Here is a 19,099-nt window from a genome sequence, read left to right as displayed (position 1 = left end):
TCCACTTCTTCTGAAATAAGTGGCTTTTATAAACACTCAAACCCAAAATAACTCCATCAATCAGTATCTGAAATGTACTCTGCAGGGTCATAAGCACAAGAAGAAAATTCTTTATTTGGTACTATTTTCTTCAAAACCATAAATCAATTGTATTTGAGTCTGTTCCTTTTCTCCCCCCACTTCAAATCTTGCACGAGGAAATGAGCAGAGATTTACTATGCAAGCCTTCTCCTCCTAGGACTGCTAGCAGCAACAGCTATAAAACGGTGACAAAGACGACCATCCAGTGTCTGGACAGAAAGAGAAATCATTACCACCTACCCACTATATAAAAACGTCTCACCTGAGATAGCTTTGTTGTGGTGGCTGGCAGGAGTGGGCGACTGAACTTCTTCTGAGAACCAATGGCCGCTGGAAATGGTGGTGCAGAGAAGACAGCAGCCACACAGTTAATCTTGTTGATCCAGGTCTGCATTTCTTCTTGGCTCCTGAGGAAGCAACACATATTAAGCACTTGCTGACTCAGCATTGTCTACCTCTTTCCATCCCTTCTATGTTATTTTAAAAGTCCGAATAGCCAAAACTGGACAAGTCTTAAGAGTCTGCTCTTTCTTCCTGCCTATGTCTGCAAGCAGCTAGTGCTAAGTAACTCAGTCACAGGCTGGCTTGTGCTTAGGTCCATACCTCACCCTAGCACACATCTTTCCCTAATCCAATCCCAGTAATACAGCTGACAGAGCCAACTAATGCCCTGATTCAGACATATGTCCTAAGGTCTTGGTTGTGCTGGTAACCACAGATCTCTAGGAGGTTTAATATGGATCTCAGTAGAAAAGGGCTCAGAAGCAAAAGGCAGGTCATCTGTTATGTCTGGATATCACAGCATGAAAAACTTTATCAAATCATCCTTGTATTAACTAGTAACTTTGTCTCTAACCACAGCACATCTTCTAGAAAGACATCTGGCTAGGACTTGATGACATCAGGAGACAGACAATCCAAGACTGCCTTTGGTCATTTGCTTCAATGATTAATCACCCTGACTGTTATCTTGCTTCCAAATTGAATTTCCTGGAGCTTCAGCTTCTAGCTCCTGCATCTTGTTATGCCTCTCTCAGCTAGATTAAAAAGCCTCTTAAAACCTGATGTTTCTTTCTCATGCACTATTTGTGCACTCTAATCACATCACTACTTAATCTTATTTCTGATCAAATAAACAGATTGAACCTCTTAAGCCTCTGTTTTAACCTGTCCAGGCAAAAATTTATTCCTCCTTCAGCACTGCTTTCTTTCCTCAATGAGTGGCATGAGGAGAGCACTTACTGGGCTTGAAAAAGCAGGACTCTCCAATCTGCTGTTTTAAGCTTGAGGACATTGGGTTTCTTCTCATAGTCTGTTGCCTTGGATGCCAGTGCATGGTGCACACTAACCGCATTCTTCAGATCTTCCTCCGACAAAGCCTTTTCTGGCTTATATTCATCCTGCAGAAGATAGCAGGGGAAAAATTTATGGCATTTAATTTCTGCATGTACTAATCCTTCTTCCTTAGCCTAAGGAAAAAACCTTATTCCAGAGTTGAGAAATAGTAATAGAGTATATGAATAAGTGCAACCTGACTTGTGGTTTCCACTACCTTTAACATGTTTTCCTTTCTCTCTCTTTTTTCTTTTTTTCTCTGTTTTGATGTCTTTCCAAAGGAGAGAAGTAGTTCTACTGCCTGCTTGACAGGAAGAGATGTAAGTAGGAAGTATTTGACTATGACAACAGCTGTGGATTATTTGTCTTCAATTCAACAATCCCTCATAATCAGCTCCCCAACTCCACTGCTCAGCTATTTAGGTTCTCAGTCTCTACTGCCTGCTTTTAATTTTTTTCAACCAATTACCTTTGTAGGTGCTCCTAGGCAAGTCCTCACACACTACAGAAGCCTCCTCACAAAGTCCACAAAGAAAATTACAGCAAACTCCCTTACCTCTCTCTGATGAGGGTCTACAAATGGCAAGCACAGCTCTATCTGGGTTTCTGACACAGAAACGGTACCATTCCTAACACCAGATGACAAAACCAGGGACTCTTGTTTTGCAAGCAGCAGCCTGGAAGCAGTCTTTGATCTTCTGAGTGACGGAAGCTGGACAAGGACATAATGTAGCCATAGGTTCCATCCAAAGCCCACAAGACTATAAATGGCTTGGGAAAGCCAGGAGCTTTTTGAAAGAGAAGTGATTTTTCAGCAAGGCTGCATCACTTTGTTTCTGCAGAGCAGGCCAAAGCAGTCTGTAATTGACTCCATTTCTCCCTCTTAGTGTATCACAGAAATCAGTTTCACCTGGAATATGCACCAAGTGTGACAGCTGCAAAGCAGTGAAATAACTCCCTGCAGGCATGGTAACTATTGATCCTGCACTTGAACACAATTTATGAGATAAGGTTTAGCAGGAAACACAGTGCAAGATGCAGAGTATGTGCAGGGATAGCACTAGCTTCCACAGCCAGGGAGACACCCGCCTGAGAGAAGAGCTGGTTAATGTGCATGAATTCATTTACAGAACTTCTCTGGCAGCACACCAAACAGGACTGCAGCCAGAGGAATCTATGCCACTGCCAAAGGCATCTGAGCTTTCAGCCAGGCTGGGCTGGGGCTCTCCACGTTGAGGCTCTCCAGGATAGGAAGTCACCAGCTGTGGTGACCACCTCTTAGAAGGTGGGAGAAAACATCTTGCTCCTCTGTCATTTCTCATCCCTTCTGATGGGCTGGTGCAGGCCCACAACTTCCCACACTGCTGCTCAGACACTTAACCTGAGAAGAGCAGCTATCCAGCAGTCCTGCCACACCACCACCTCTGTCTGGAGCTAGGCAAGGGCACCACCATAAGTCTGGCAGGCCCAGCAGAAAGGCAGAACATTACTACACAGGTGACCAAAGGGCAGACGCAAACCTAAACATCTGTGATATAAGGGGTTTACAAGGGCTGGCAGTGAGCAAAGTCAAATGTCCTCCATCTCTCATAATTTGAGACTCAGCAAGATTTGAAGACATCTGTCAGTCTTGAAGGATTTTGCCTATGCCCACTTAGGGCATTTCTTTAAACCTTTTTCAAGGAAGTCTGGCAAACCCTGCCTTGAAGATGGAGGAGGCAAGACCTCAGGTCAAGCCCCCTCCTGTAAGGGCTCACAAGCTGATTTATTTGGTGGTAGTTTTGGGGGAAATGACTGGCTCTGTTGTCCAGGAAGACTGGGAAAACCTCAGAGCCAGGAAATTAACTTACAGAGGCCTCAGACATATGATATTCTATCTTACCTTGTACTACTGCCTAGAGACAGTGTCAGCTATCACTTAGCTTGTTGCCTTCTAGCTTCCTCTGTGAGCTGCATCCAATGTCTACAACTTGCTCTGGTGACTAAATCCATTTCAGAAGAAGTCCACATTTGGGCAGCCCCAGAAGCAGCCCTGGTTGATAAACCCTCCTTTCCAACAGAAAGTATTCGTGGTAATCCCTGCTAATCCCACCAGATCAGTTGGCTGCAATCCACCTTGACAGCTGGGGCTCTGCCAGCTTCTCCAAAGGCACTGATCAGCATACCGGAAATGTCTCCACATAGTTTGCCAGCCTCAGAGAAAGCTGTAAGGACATGAATGTGCTGCCAAAATTCCTTCTCCAAGGCCTTCAACTCTTTTTGACTGGTAGGGAATGCTAGGGGAGTAGGAACATCCATTTTTGCCTAAGCCGTCAAGGACAGCATGTGCTATGATGTGCTGATGTCAGCGTTCAGGTTGAGCTGAAATGGAAGGCAGCTCTCTAAAGTTAGACCTCAATAGTGGCAAGAAATACATATGGAGCCAGAAAGAAACTGTGATCTGTCTGTCAGCTGAAGGCTGATGTGAGTTCTGCGTACAATGCAATGGCATGCTGAATTCATCTTTCTCAAACTCCTGGAGAATGACTTTCCCACATCTTGATGACCCAGATTCAGCATATTTTTAAATACATTTCTGGTAAACCCGAGAATGACATTTGTCTTTTCTTATCAGTCACTGCACCATGGATGGATATCTCCATGCAGCTGCAAGATTCTCTTTCAGAAAGTCTCACCACCAAACACTTTACCTGAGTCTGGCCTTTCTCAATTTTTTTTTTAATTTTTAACAGAGGAAATTTGAGAAAATTTATATAAAAAGACCCGAAGCCTGCAAAATTATAAAGTGCCACATCAAACAGCAAAGATATTGCGAACCTTACAGAAGAGTCCAAACAAAACACGAAGGTTCGTGTCATGCACTTTTTGCCCAGAAGCAATTTCTAGCAAGGAAGCGAGGTCAGCCTTATGTCCTCTCCTTATAAGCTTCTCTTGCACATGCACATCACATCCCATGTCAGTCTAGTGAACAGACATTCTGTCAAGCTGCTACTTTGCAACTTCCTCTTGTTATGAACAGAGGGCAGGAAATTAACCTTGGCCTGAGGATGCCCAGAGACATAGCCAATGTCCCAAACATGTCAAATTTCTTATTTTATATAATACTGCACAGGCATGTTTAGTTGGCTAATTGTGAACATTTCCACTGAGCACCTCCAGTGCTCTCTGTGCTCACGAATTCAGAAACTGTTTCTCCTAAATCACTTATTTAAGAACAAAACAATATGCACCACAGGAATTAGCACTGATATAATTCCAAAGGGGGAAAAAAGGTGGGCAGGGAGACAAGGCTGTCCAGAAGAATCCTCAGTAAATCTCAAGTGATCACCATTTACAAAACACTCTCATACATTGCCTTTGACAGCAAAACAAGGAGAACAGCGGTGCAAACAGAGAGACGGCAGAATTGGGATCACACTGCCCACTTGGGGACTCACAGCTGCTATGAAAAATTAATATTTATATTACAACAGTGTCTTGAGGGAACAGCTGAGTTACAGATGAACACAGAACGCAATACTGCAGAGTTTTGTACATGTGTTTGCATGTACACAGCACTTGTACAGTGAGATTTCTCTCTATCCTGCTTGAATAGTGCAATGAAACCACCATCACAGATGTCATCTCCACAGGCATATGGGGAATGAGAAAAAGAGGACGTGCTTGTGAATGCACTCTGCCGTACTGCACCATATCAGCTTCACCTTCTCTATAATCAGGAGAGAACTGAGGTGAACTGAGGCAAGGCAATCCTTTGACCCAGACTATTGCCAGCACTATTTCCAGAACTATGAACTTCCGCAAAGAAATCAAACTTTTCTAAAATGCTTCAGTACTCCCTAAAATTAGAATAATTTCAGTCCCTACAGAAGGAAACAGCAGCTCAGCAATCTTTACTATAACTACTTGGTCTAGCTGTGTATTTTTTAACTCTGGCACCTTCACCTTCTATGATACTACATCTCTAACAGAGTAAAGTTTATTTGAGTGCTGAAGGAAAGCCCTGGTGGTGAAATCACAGGCTTTTTCACAGCTGCAGCATGTGGCTGAGCAGGGGCCAGAGGCACTGTGGAGAGGCTCACAGCTGCCCCATCACTCTTGGAATGAGTTACCTCCCATCATAACCTTCTGTCAACCTTTCACAGCACAAAGGCAAAAGCCTTACTTGGCAGTGTGCTACAGTAAGATGCCTTCAACGCAACGGATGGCTCCCATGCAAATAGGAGAATGCAGCTCTGCAGAGTAGTGCCCAGTAACTACTGAATTCAAGTGCTCTGAGAAGAGCAAAATACACAACTAACAAACAAATAAGAACAAGAATTCCAACAATGCATTTCATTCTGATGAAATGCAGTCATATGTGAAATTACTCCCTGCTCCTGAAAACATGGAGGGTAACAGGGGGAAGGGCAGCATTCTGTAGAAAACTTGCATGCTACATCAGCATCTCTGCATTTTATTAAACAGAAAGCATTTTAAACTAATATGCCAGCAATGGCCATAAAAATATGTAATTAAGGTGCTAAAATAGACAGTATACTCAGTTCTTTCCCTTGAATATCAAATAAGGAATTAAATATTGTATTTCAAAAAAGAAGTCTTCTTATTTCTCACAGAACCATGCAGTTTTTTCAGGTGAACATTAGAGATTATTTATTTCAGGAACTGAAGCAGATGAATCCATTTTGTTCAGAAAAGGGCAAGTACAAGCCTGCCATGAAGGCATTTTAGTAATACCTGAACGTGTTCCCAGCAAAAGGACTTTGGATTCAGCTGACTTAGTTTTAGTCTCTTGCACTGGCTCTGAGCATATCACACCCAACTTACAGCCTAAATCTTCTATCCTAACTGCAGATTGTTTTGTCTGTTTCAGGATTTCAGCCCCCTCCAAAAGGTACTGCACCCCAAGCATTCACCTTGTAAACCTCATGCTATAATAATCTGATTCAAATCACTGTTTCTTCTCAAGAGACTATTCAGGTTGGCTCCAGTGAAACCAACAACTTCAGAAAGCCACAGTGGGGGAGGAGGAAACCGCAGTATGTACTCACACTCCTGATAGTTACAAAACTATCTGTTTTTGAGTGAAAATGTAAAACAGCTTTCAAAGAAGCATACTTCTGCAATATAGGGCAGTCTGGACAAGCAGTATCTATTCCATGAATATTTCATCTGAACTGGAGGGCAAAAAGCCTTAACAACCTACTTAGCTGCTGCCATTTATTTGATTTTGACAGTTCTCACTCATATGTTGCATTTTATGTTCTAACAGTGTAGTTAAAAATGTACTATAATACATTTAAGCTTGCAACAAAAAGCTTGAAGGGTTTCATCTGACTATCTTTTTAGACACCTTGCTGTCAGGAAGCACATTTTGTTAGAAACCAGCCCTTTCTTGCTTTGTGGAAAAAAAGTATCCTTTTATCCTTCAATTTCGCAAAGGAACAGAAGCTGCAGATTCCTACCAAAGCCAAGCTGTTGTTCAATTGTTTTGCAGCTGGTCTTGCAGGCACTGCAGAAAAGTGTGCCATGAAAAGGTGGGAAAGGAGGACAACCTTACAGAAGGGAAGTCATACGTATGAAATGCAAAGTTAAAAGCAGCCTAGAGGACGCATGCATGACGCTGAGAGATGGCACTGTCTTTGCTGGTGAAGCTAGCTGTTTTTACAGATGTGTGAGGCAGCAGTGGCATACATTGGAACTTACAGGGTGCACATGTGGATGCAGGCAGTGGAACTGAACTTGAAATTGTGAAAAGGGAGAGGGTGTCAACAAGAGGATTCATGCCTGAATGTGTGTGTTAATAGGTGGGGGTAGGGAGATCAGCCATGCTGTGCATCCGAGGAAAAGGAGCCTGGAGGTACACTGAGAGAGTAGAGGAGATGCGTGCTGCTTTATCCCTCTTTAATTAGTTTTCAAAAGACAGTGGTTTCCCCTACCTTCTGCAAGTACAGGACTGTTCCCTTCAGCACAGCATAAAAGGTTTTCCAGCCTCGCTTTCCCCGGGGAGCTGGAAAGAAAACAAACGAAAACCCATTTAAATCAGATCAATTTTTACACTTTGTACACACTACAGGAGAGCTACATTAGTCCTGTGTTAAACCTCCTTCAAACTATCTTTTTCAAAGGACAATGCAACTTAGCACAGTGCCTGCATGTACCTGCTCTGAGAGAAAGCAATACAACAACGCTGATGATAGCCCTGGACTGGATCAGAAAGAACAGCAGCAATGCAGAAAGCAGGCCATAAAGAGCCACAGAGATCCAGTCTTTGTGCTCTTGAAGACAGGCAGACATTGCCCCTACACAACTACGTCTGAGCTTTGCACCATAGCAGTTTTCAGAAAGAAACAGTCTTTCTACATGCCACAGCAGGCTGGCAGGAGCTGCTCAGAACTAGTGGGATACTACACAGAAAGCAGTGTCTCCCCAGAGCCTCGTTCCCTTTTACTGCTGCTGCACACCCAAGTTGGCATTGAGAAAGGAGAAAGATGCCAAGCAACATCATATGTAAAATAGCCAACCCCACAAGAAAGCCAAAGTCAGTTAGAGGTTGAAGAACATAACAGAGAAATATATCTAGCCCATAAATTCCTAGAGACAAGCAGTGGTGGGGCAGGGGGAAGTAAATTCAGCATGAAGGCTGAAGGATCCAGTCTGAAATTCAGGTGCAACAGAGGGAGAGAATTAGGCACGGCTGTACAGTCACAGCACCAGAGACCAGAAGCCTGCATCTAAGCTCACTCCCCACCAAGCACACATCACTGACCAGCAACCATATAGTGTATCACTGACACTATAACAAAATTAATACACACACAACTGAAGAATGACACTCAGAAAGGCATCCCATTCTGATCTGAAGACAGAAAGTAAAGATGAAGAGGTTTTAAGTCCCTGGTCCCAGAAGTTAATCATTCTTATCTTGCAAAACAGGCCTTACTTCTAAGTGGCATTTGTTCAGTTCAGTTTCCAGTCACCGGACCCTGTTACATCCTTCTCCTCCAAGTGCTAAGTGCTTTAGCCCTCAGAACTAGGTTCCTGAGAAAATAGAGATGAGCATTCTAGCATATCACTTCATTAGAAATCCCATACAAGCTAATCTCTGCCCTACAAGGACTCCGTTAGAAAATGAAATATGAAAAGGTCTAACAAGCAAACAAATAAAAAAGTTTTATTCGCACCTGAAAAGCCAGAATGCAACTTTTTTCAGAAAGACAGACCTTTAAATTGTACAGGAACTTCTGAAAACATGGCCCTAATTACATTACTCATAAGAGAGTTATCTCCAGAATGCCAATGTGGTAAATAAAAAGCAATTCTGGTATGTATAATTAAATAAATAATTTAATAAAGGCAACTAGATACAATTACTTATTAAGGCTGAATAAGATGATGTTTAATAAAGACGAGCCTATTTAGAGTATCCAGTCACCACAAAGAATTAGGTCAGCTTGATTTTGACACCTCTGTCTGAATCCAGTTGTCCCGCTGTTACCTTCCATCTTGAAAATATGACCTCTAATTGTACCTTCTAAAATAGATGAGCAAAACATGTGAACACCAAAGAGCTTAGCCTAGGAGAAACTAGCTGTTACTGGAAACCCATCATGAAGCCAGACTTTGTCTTTGGGATTTAGCCCACCAATGTGAATCATGAATAGGCAATCATCAACAGTTATGGGGAAAACACAGATGCTCTGACTAACTTCAGCTTTTTCCAAGATCTGTAGACAAGAAATGAAGATATCCAAACAACAAAACACACACAGGTGCATCAGAGGCCCTTGATAAATAGTACATCGCAAACAGAAGCAGGACAAGAAGGGAAGAAGATAATTAAAGTAAGTAAGAGACATAGCAGGATTAGTACAAGAAAGGGGCAGGGAGGAACTGCATAGTAAAAAGCTGGCTGGTGCCAAAAGCTGCCACCCTTCATTGGATATGTAACCCAAGGCTGGGAAAGTATGGAAGGGAACACTACCTTCTAAACAGAGGTAAAGAACAGTCTTTCTTTAAAGACAGACCCAGAGAGGAAGGGAGATCCAAAACAATCTGGTGTCACATAAGGAAAAGGAGAATTCTCAAATTACTGCAGAACAGCTACTGTAATTCACTTGAAATTATTTTCTATGTGTAAACCATTATATTTATCTTCTTTCAGACCAAAAATTCACAAGGCGTTGCTGTATCACCTTACTTCTTATGCATTAGAGCTGCTGCAAATGGCACTGAGCATTGTAAATTCTGGCCTAACAGTGAGAGTGTGATAATCCAGTTGTTGTGTTGCCTGTTAGGGCTGCTATTTCCCCTAATGAAGCAGCAGTATTCACCTTGAGAAGTACATGGGCTCACTGGCAAGTGGCATTGTGAAGACATAACAAGAAAATAACACATTAGGATTGAAAAATTACTTACTTTTCTTTCCATCCATATCTGCATGGATTTTCCGAGCCAGAAATCCAGTTTTATACACGGCAGCATTGGGGTCATGAGGGATGTCCAGGAATGGGTTATTTGAATTGCCAATTCGACTGACAGCCTTTGTCTGGTTCCCATTATCCTTTTCATCTGTACCATCCGAGTGAGATTTTTTTTTCTCTTCTTCATCCCTTAAAAAGCAGTGAAAATCATGCATGAAGGATGGACTCACCAGCAAAGTTTCATTTCAGCAATTTTTGAACACTCCTTGTCAAAATATACCTCTCTCTTTTATAGGGTGCCATACTTAGGGAGAAATCTAGAAATATATCAAAATATAGACATATTATAGCAGTTTCAGTTCACCTACTTCACCAGCACAGGACACAGATTTTCAAAAAGGCCAAGTTTTCATTATTGTCTCAGAAGATTAGACTTCAAAAGTGTTCTGTGTCCTCCAGTTTTGGCTATTTTTAATTCCATGTATTTGAGTGTTAAAATGGGAAACATTTGCCTGCTGGGTTCAGCTGAAAAATCCCCAATTTCTTCATGAGCTCACATGTAGATGAAAAGAATTAGAATACTACACATAACTGTAGCTTACCCCTTAACTTAGCTTCTGAAACACAGACTCTACCTATTTTTCTTTATTTTCCTCAGCTGACTAGCATAAAATCAGTAATTTAAAAATAAAAACCAAACTAGGTGAATTATGTCATCTTTACTTTGGAAATAAAATGTTTGCTGCTGAAAATGTTACTTATTAGGGCAATGTATTCCACAGAGCTCTTGGGGACAACAATGCAAGTCATAAACATTACCTGACTAATAAATACCTTTTTGCTTGTTACAGGCAAAGGCTAAAAAGGACTAGGCAACCTAGAAGTAAACAGTGTCCATCACAACAGCAGGACAACAGTTTTCAGCGAACAGGCCAGATTACACAGTAGCCCTTCATCCTTTGAAATCCGCATACATTCCCCTCAAGGTGACTAAGAAAGGTGTGTCAGGGAGTATGAAGGCTGTCATTGGAAGGTCATGGTAGCAACACCTGCTGAGACTGGCATCTGATTTTAAAAAAAACTCTTTTGAGCATAATGATGGCTAATATTGCTAACCCACTGGGGGTGGACCTCAACTTGATGCATCTCACTGGACCCAGATGACTGACAGAGAGAGAGCAAGCTCAAGCAGATCTTCCAAACACATCCATATATTCAAAAGTATGTCTTATGTGACAATTAGCAAGGCATATATCAATCCGGTAGCTCCTTTAGGAACACACTGCTACCATGGCTGCTTGTGGGAATGACCATTCAAAAAAATGTCTTCCAAGAACTGCAGGCCACAGCAACAAATCTATCTTATCCTCAGCTCTGCTGCAAAGGAGGCTCATTATCACCTTCTACAACTGCCTGAAAGGAGGTTGTAGCCAGGTGGGGGTAGGCGTTTTTTCCCAGGCAACCAGTGAATGATGAGAGGACTAGCCGGTTGAACATCAGGAGAAATTTCATCACTGAAAGGTGGCTGAGCATTGGAACAAACTTCCCAAGGAGATGGTGGAGTCACCATCCCTGCAAGCATTCAAGAAACAAATTGATGTGGCACTTGGTGCAATGACCTAGTTGAAAGGGTGATGTTCAGTCATAGATGATCATTTAATGATCTTGGAAATCTTTTCCAAACTAGATGATGATTCTATGATTCTATGAAATGGTCTTTGGGGAATAACTTAGTTTAAGGAGAAAAAAGGCTAAGAGACTGGTTTGACAACAAGGAAAACAAATCCAGAAACACGAGGGCTGTGTTAGTGAACTCTGTAGTAGCAGGGAATATTCCCAAGCATTTGACTTTGGTCACATCATATAAATTATAGAAATATAGTCAGGAGGTGCACCATACCTTCATGATGTTGTCTTGCAAGGTCTCCTAATTAAGAAGGACAAAACTTTTACTTCAAGACCTGATTCCTGCAAGGAAGAGCAGTCCTTGCATCTTTAGCCTACTGATGTGTGCTTTCCCACTCCAGCACAGAAAGTTGTACAAAACCTTTTTATTAGTCAAAGCAAATATGCTTAAGTTGAATCACTCTCCCAATTGAAAAGGTGTAGGCATTTCTGACAATTTCACTTGTCCCTGCCCTACATTGGTGTACTTGCTAGCTGCTGGTAAGTCGGAACCACTGTGTGTTATGTGTTTCTTAGATATATGTCCATTCCAGAAGCAAATTCTCTCAACATGAGTCTGAGGCACTTAATCCAGACAAAAATCTCTCAAAGGGCATAAGCACACAGGCTGATTTGTCACACAGAAGTGCCTTGTGAATTCTGGGATTTCAGCCAAGGACACAGCAGATTTCTCCTTGTCAGCAGAGACCAGCTGCAGTAAAAGGCTTAACACTTTCCTGGAATAAGCTATCTCCTTTGGAGTTGTGGGAATGAATTACTGTATACTGATCAATTGTCCTGTGGGAATATACTAGTACCCTTAATCAAGCAGCCTCAGTGGTGGATGAGCAATCCTGTGGGGGATCCTGGACACCACTAAGAGCTGGGGGCAGTGCTCTTAAACTCAGTACTTCTAGTTACAGCAATTCTGTTAAAACCGGAATTCCTCAAAAGACATGGTGGAAAGGACAAAATAGCATCAGCTGTCACAGCTGCTGGCAGCACTGAACAAACCTTGAACTGATCTTTTGTTCTACCATGAAAATGGGACTTCTTTGAGACTCAGCAGCTTCAGGCATTTCTGAGAGCTGAGTGCTCTGACAAGATGCATGAGGGCAAGATGCACAAATCAGTCTGCAAGAGGCAATGACAGGAGACAAAGGGGCAGGAAGGACTCATTACAAGCAAGAAGTGGATGAAAACCAGAGGATCTGAGACTCATTTGCCCAAATACTCCATGTTACTTCAGTGGTCAAACATAAGAAGAAAGCAAGATGATTCGGAGGAATGTCAAAGTAGCAAAAAAAGTTCAGGTATTAATTTTCCCTCAGGTATCTTCCAAAGCTGGCTGAATAGATAGGTTCCCAAATACTGTTTATCAGGGATTTAAAAATCTGAGCTTACTTCTAACAAGCCTTTAGGGTACTTTTGTAAGAAAGAATTGCAGAAAATTCAGGGAAGCCTCTGGATACATAAACCTGAAAACTGATCTTTGTTTGAAACCCTAAACTGTGGGGAGTGTGACTACCTGCCCATCCTCAGATGGCTCTCACAGATCATCCAGGTGCTGCAATGTCCCCAGCATGAAGGCCTCCAGTGATGTGGGTAAGAGTCAGTGGCGATCTCTGTGCAGGTGTTCAGAGTCATGGATGTGGTGTCACACAGGCATTAGCTCAGATCCTTTTGGAGGGCAGGACCACTGCCTCTGGTTTAGATTTCATACAGGAAGTAACACAACCCTTGTGCATTTAGGGGGAAAAAACCCACAATGGTTCCAAAACACCTTTCAGTAGGCAAAACATCATCATGAAGGCTGAATTAGGCTTGCAGAAGTCCTATGAGATTTTTCTGCCCCTGATCAGCAGAGGAAAATCATTCCCTACTTGGGTCTGAAAGCAATTCCTCTGGTGACTCCTCCTTGATGACTGAAAAGGGTTGATGGCTACAAAACTTCTCTTAAGTCCCACTTTCCATTCATAGGAAATGCGACCTACAGTGTCTCTTCTCTGCAGGGTACTGGTGACAGGAAAAAATTACCATCTGTAGAGTTTCTCTAAGATTCTGCTTATGGCACATGATGTTTGCAAGGCTTCCCAAAACAAGAAGCTTCAGTTCACTTCTGTAAGCCTGTCTCTTTGGAAAAGGAGCTAAAGAAAGAGCAGCAACCACCCTCTGGCTGCCCATGAGAACCAGCACACCAAACCCAGAACCTGCTTGTGCTATCAACTTGCAGTCACAGCATTGAAACAGCAATGTTTTCCTTCCCAAATATATGATAACAGACAACTAGAAAGAGTTTGCCCCTTATTCTTAAACACATAAATGTGAAAAAAATAAAAATCCAGATGTTGCCATTTTGGTGAAGAAAAGCATTTCCTGCCTCTCCCAAGAAGACCCTATACAGGAAAGCCCCATTTCTGTCTTCTGGGAGAAAAGCATCATCTGATTCTCTCAGTAATAAAATTATTTCTTTACAATCTATGGTCCAATTTGAGGCTCTGCCTTGGAAAATTCTGAAATCACTGATCTGGAACCATGTAGTCAAGCCCTTCATTTTTAAAACTCTGCTTCATCTCTTCTGCATTTGTTCAAATAGCAACCTTATATGACACAGCAGAAAGTTGAGTTCATCTATTTAAACATTGCAATTGAAAAAAAAAATTCAGGTTTGTAATATGCATCCATGAAACTAGCAGCATCTGTATTAGGAAATTGACTTGAGAGAAGTTTAGGCATCTTTCCCAGTGGGAGGGAAGGAAGAGAACCAGGTTGAATACCATGTGACCCCCCACTCTAAAACCAATCAAGAAGTTGTAAACCAGAAGCATCCTAGAACTTGGGAGACAAAAGTTAATTATAACAGGGAGAGATTTCTCAGTTTGACCTAGAAAAAGGTGAGCTTCAGCACAGATGTCTTTATAACTACCCTGATCTCAGCATCACAGTTTGATTTGGCAGCACCTCTTTCCCACCATCACTAACTGAATGACCTGTTTTGGTTTGGCTGAAAGGAGATAATTTATCAGTGTAGTTTGGATGAACAAAAAAAAGAATATACCATGTCCCTGTAAACACCTCTGGTTAGAGAAGTATATCATTGGCTAGTTAAAAACCAAATGATTCTCCTGGAAAAAAACTACACTGTTCTGCTGAGAGAAGGCTTTTGGGACACAACTGACTCAAATGCAGCCATTTGGCTTTAGCAATTTTGTAAGCAGTGCTTTGGGAGTTCATAAATTAATTCTAGATCACCTGTTTTAAGATGATGATTTTTTTCCTCCAATTACTTTCAACAGTAAACAGACACAGTATTGCAAACAAAGGAAAACAGTAATGGCCACCATGACATTTCCATGCAGACATCAGGCAAATAAAACATATTTAGCTCTGGCAACTTTGTAATCAAATGGATTTTTCTTTTTCAGCTTAAAGTTGACAGTGATCAGTGTGAAAGTAAAAGAATGAGAAACACCTAAAAACCTTGGGAGGATATAGTATTATAGACAACGAAGGAGGCCAGGCAATCTATCTCTTTGCCTCTGTGGCTGGATCTTCCTAATCCATTACGGACAAAACAACCAGTTCACAAAAACCTCCACTGAAAGCACTTCTGTACTTTATCCAGGCAAACCTATGCGTTGGTTTAAATCCATAAAAAACCTTTTTAAAGGTTGATTTCAAATTTTCAATGTTTCAAATTTAAGGCCATCCACAACAGACATGAAGAACAGTTCACACCTTTGAGGCTTGCAGTGTGGAGCAGAAGTGTGCTCTCAGGATCCCACATTCACCAGTTCAGTAAAAATTCCAGGTCAGATCTCTTTATTTTACAGATTATTCACTTTTAACTTTGTGGAGAACTTGAACCAGGCACTACTGCAGAACAAGAACTATAATGCAATTCTCTTTTCAGAGCTGTACCCATGCTTTCCTGTTCAAAAGGGATAAATGAACACTCCTACTGAAAGTCTCTGGAGAATATCTGCTGATTAAGGTGTCACTTCTCATGATTACAAAATTGAAGTCAATAGTAGCCCTTTCTTTGTGTGGGCTTTGGATCAGACTGTAATTCTACTGGAAATGTATTCTTTAAGATGTGCAAACTCTTGAAGATAATAACACACCTAGCTCACAACTAGTAAGATAAGGATTGGATAGCAGCCCTTCCCCATCTTATGTTTCACCATTATTGTTTCCTGTCTATGGACTTACTGATAGCCATTAACCCACTAAATAATGTACTTCCAGAGCAGCTCTTAAACCTTTGGTTAGTTGATGAGCGCCTTAGATCCTCAATGGATTTCTGGCTGGTGGAAAGGCATTCCTTCAAAATGCCAGCATTGCAGGAGAGCTTATACAGAGGTTTGGAGTCCTATCTTCACCTTTGCCTTACCTCCCTCTTCTTATGCTGCCAACTGCATCAGGGAAGCAAAAGAATCATCTTTGGAAGGGAGACAGGATTTTCTTTGGTCCCACCAGAACAAAACCGACCATGCTTCCTTCCCATTCAGCTTTCTCTGCAGATCACAACAGCAGAGCAAGAGATATATATGTGCCTCCTCCCTTGAGCTCAGGCAGCCCCAGGGCTTCTTGGGGTTATTACTTTACACCAACCACACATCTCTATAAAAATGAAGAGAAACATCTTCACACTTCCTTTTCCAGCCAGTACTCTCAGCTCTAAAGGTACTGACTATGCCCAGAATGAGCTTTGTTTTTCATCACGGAAATTAATTGTAACATCAGTCCTAGCTATGTGTCAGTCTCAGATTGGAGCCAACAACTGGCACTTTTGAGCATTCTCCTGCAAAAAAGTAGCTTTACATCCACCCAAAGCCTTATTTAAGAAAGAGTCTGAATTACCACTTTTCCAGCCTGTTTAGAATTTTCCCCCAAACCAAGGGCATGGACTAGACTATGTAAATGCCAAAGCAGTTACCACCTATACAGCAGCAAGATCTCATAAATCACCTTGACTGAGGTTCACAGGAGCAGAGCCAGTCATGAGCCAGTTGCCACCTGGAGGCTGCCCAAGTGTATTAGGCACGGTATAGTTTCTTGGCAAGAGCTGGAGGAAAATTCTGACATTGAGAAAGTCACATAATGGATTCTGCTGGTTCTAAAGTACCTGTGACAGTGTCTGGCAAACAGCTTTGGTGTGACATATAAGATTCACACAGGGTGTTCCAGGTCCAAGACACAGACTGTGAAAATGTCTCCCACCATGACTTTTAATGCTCATCAGAGATGGTACTTCTTGCTGATTCCCATTAAAAGCACACCTTTACTACTACTACCTAGCACATTTCTGAACTGGGACAGCAATCCCACTTGGAACCAGTTGCTCTTGTGAGGCTGCACATCCTAACAAGAAATTGGTTTGCAGATCATGAACTTAAAACAATGAAGATCAAAAAAGCCACTGGGCCTGCAAGACCTATGGCACTTGCTAGAAATTCTAGCATAAGAGGTGCAGGAGCATGCATTCCAGACATACCTTGTTCCCATGAAGGTGAAGTTTCACATATGTCAATATGCACAGGGAAATACCCTTGTATAGCCAAAATATATGTAAGACATCATTTTCCTATTTTATAGGAACAAAATCCACTGTTCTGCAAGTGGCAAAATCAAAAGTAGACACTTCTGCCCTTTCCTGTCATAATTAGACTACACAAAGCCTAAGCACAGGGAAATGTCATTTTAATCAAAAATCTGAAACTGAAGTTTTTTCTCATCTGCGGCATTTACATAGTTAACAAGTGTTATCCTGTCAAAATCAACTAAGGATTTGGAGGGAGTGATATCAGACTTTGTCCATTTATCATCTTTCACATTAGGTTGTTGTCAAGTTATCCATACTTAATCAGGAGACAAACCAAGACAATAAACCAACAGCAGGAAACTCAATCCAAGAAGTGTGTTTCTATTCAGTGGCTCTGACACAATGAACAGAAAGATAAAGGGAGACGTCAACTTCTGTTTTATTTATGCAGACACAGAACAACAGAGGATTTAATTTCTCTCTTTTCAGGCTGAAGTTTCCTACTAAATGAAATGTCCTCTTTCCTTACAAATGGAGTTGGCTCCTATCATTAACAATTCCCCTTGCTGGAGAAACAGATGAGGCTGTATATTGCCAGGTCATTCATTAGCAAAAAAGCAAACTCTTTATGTACACTGGCTATCTTCTGCAGGTTTTGGAGCCCACACAGATGGTGACATAGGATGTATAAACAGATTACTACGCAGGTACTACTGTTAAACTTCTAATTTCTACAACAGAAGCATACTTACACTGCCCATTCCAACTTTTCATTCTTGATTGAATTGTAGAGGGCCTGCAAAGGGAGAGAAATAAGATGGAATTATTGTCTGACCCCTCCTACACATACATTAATATCCTGAGTAAAGACACCCAGCTACTATCAGCAAGCAAGCAGTCTCTGATCAAGAAAGTCCTGTATCTGCTAATGATAATGTGAGAATCTTCAGCAGAAATTCCACCTAAGAAAAAAATACTGAATGTGTATTTTAAGATTACAGTCATTTTCTCAAGCAATTTTTGTAGTTTTTGTGCCTTTTTAAGAACACAGAATCATGAAATAGCCATGGAAGGGACCTAAAGTTCCACCCATGGCAACTCCTCCAATGGGCAGAAACACCTGTCACTAGGCCAGGTTGCTCAGAGCCCCATCCAGCCTGTCCTTGAACGCTTCCAGGGACAGGTATCTACAGCTTCTGTGGGCAACCTGTTCCAGTGCTCCTCACAGTAAAGAATTTCTTCCTAACATATAGTCTAAAGCTATTCTCTTTCAGTTTGAAACCACTGACCCTTGTCCTTTCCTTATATGCACTTGTAAAAACAACTTGCAGGCTGCCTTCAGGGACTGGAAGGCCATAATTAGGTCACCTTTACACCTTCTCTTTTCCAGGCTGAAAAAACCCAGTTCTCTCAACCAGTCTTCATAGGAAATGTGGTCCATCCACATAATCACTTTGGTGTCCCTATTATAGACTCACTCCAACAGTTCTGTGTCCTCCCTGTGCTGGGAGCCCAGAGCTGGATGCAGGTTCCAGGTGGGCTCTCCCAGAGCAGAGCAGAGCAGAGGGGCAGAATCCCCTCCCTGCCCTGCTGCCCACGCTGCTCTGGATGCAGCCCAGGACACGTTTGGCTCTCTGGGCTGGGAGTGCCCATGGCTGGCTCATGTCCAGCCTCTCACCCACCAGCACCCCCAAGTCCTTCTCACAGGGCTGCTCTCCATCTGCTCATCCCCAGCCTGTGCTGATACATGGGTTGCTCTGACCCAGGTGCAGCACCCTGAACCTGGTCTTGTTACACTTGGTCTTGAGGTGTCCAGGTCGCTCTGGATGCCATCTCATCCTTCAGCTGGGTGTCACCTGCAGATTTCCTGAGAGTGCCTTCATCCATGTCATTAATGGAGACATTAAACAGTACTGATCCCTGAGGGACACCACTAGTCACTGATGTCTATCAGGACACTGTGCCATTGACCACTACCTTCTGGATGTGACCATCCAACCACTTTCTTATCCATCTAATAGTCCATGCATAAAATTCGTCTCTCTGCAAT

General features: G+C 42.1%; 1 protein-coding gene across 5 annotated transcripts in view; it reads right to left on the bottom strand.

The window, feature by feature from the left end:
* PSD3 (pleckstrin and Sec7 domain containing 3) overlaps positions 1–19,099 on the bottom strand; it is a 139,180-nt gene that overhangs the window by 18,706 nt on the left and 101,375 nt on the right. For all 5 annotated transcript variants that reach the window (XM_026792921.2, XM_074533396.1, XM_005486232.4 and 2 more), the window contains 5 exons: positions 17,802–17,845; positions 9,835–10,028; positions 7,356–7,426; positions 1,324–1,481; positions 344–488 (listed from right to left, as the gene is read on the bottom strand). In XM_026792921.2, the coding sequence (XP_026648722.2) occupies positions 344–488; positions 1,324–1,481; positions 7,356–7,426; positions 9,835–10,028; positions 17,802–17,845 (612 nt within the window). The remainder of the gene's footprint in view (positions 1–343; positions 489–1,323; positions 1,482–7,355; positions 7,427–9,834; positions 10,029–17,801; positions 17,846–19,099) is intronic.

The sequence above is a fragment of the Zonotrichia albicollis genome, chromosome Z (genome assembly GCF_047830755.1).
Source record: "Zonotrichia albicollis isolate bZonAlb1 chromosome Z, bZonAlb1.hap1, whole genome shotgun sequence".
NCBI lineage: Eukaryota > Metazoa > Chordata > Aves > Passeriformes > Passerellidae > Zonotrichia > Zonotrichia albicollis.
The sequence above is the reverse complement of the archived record's forward strand: the minus strand, read 5'-3'. Positions and strand labels throughout refer to the sequence as shown.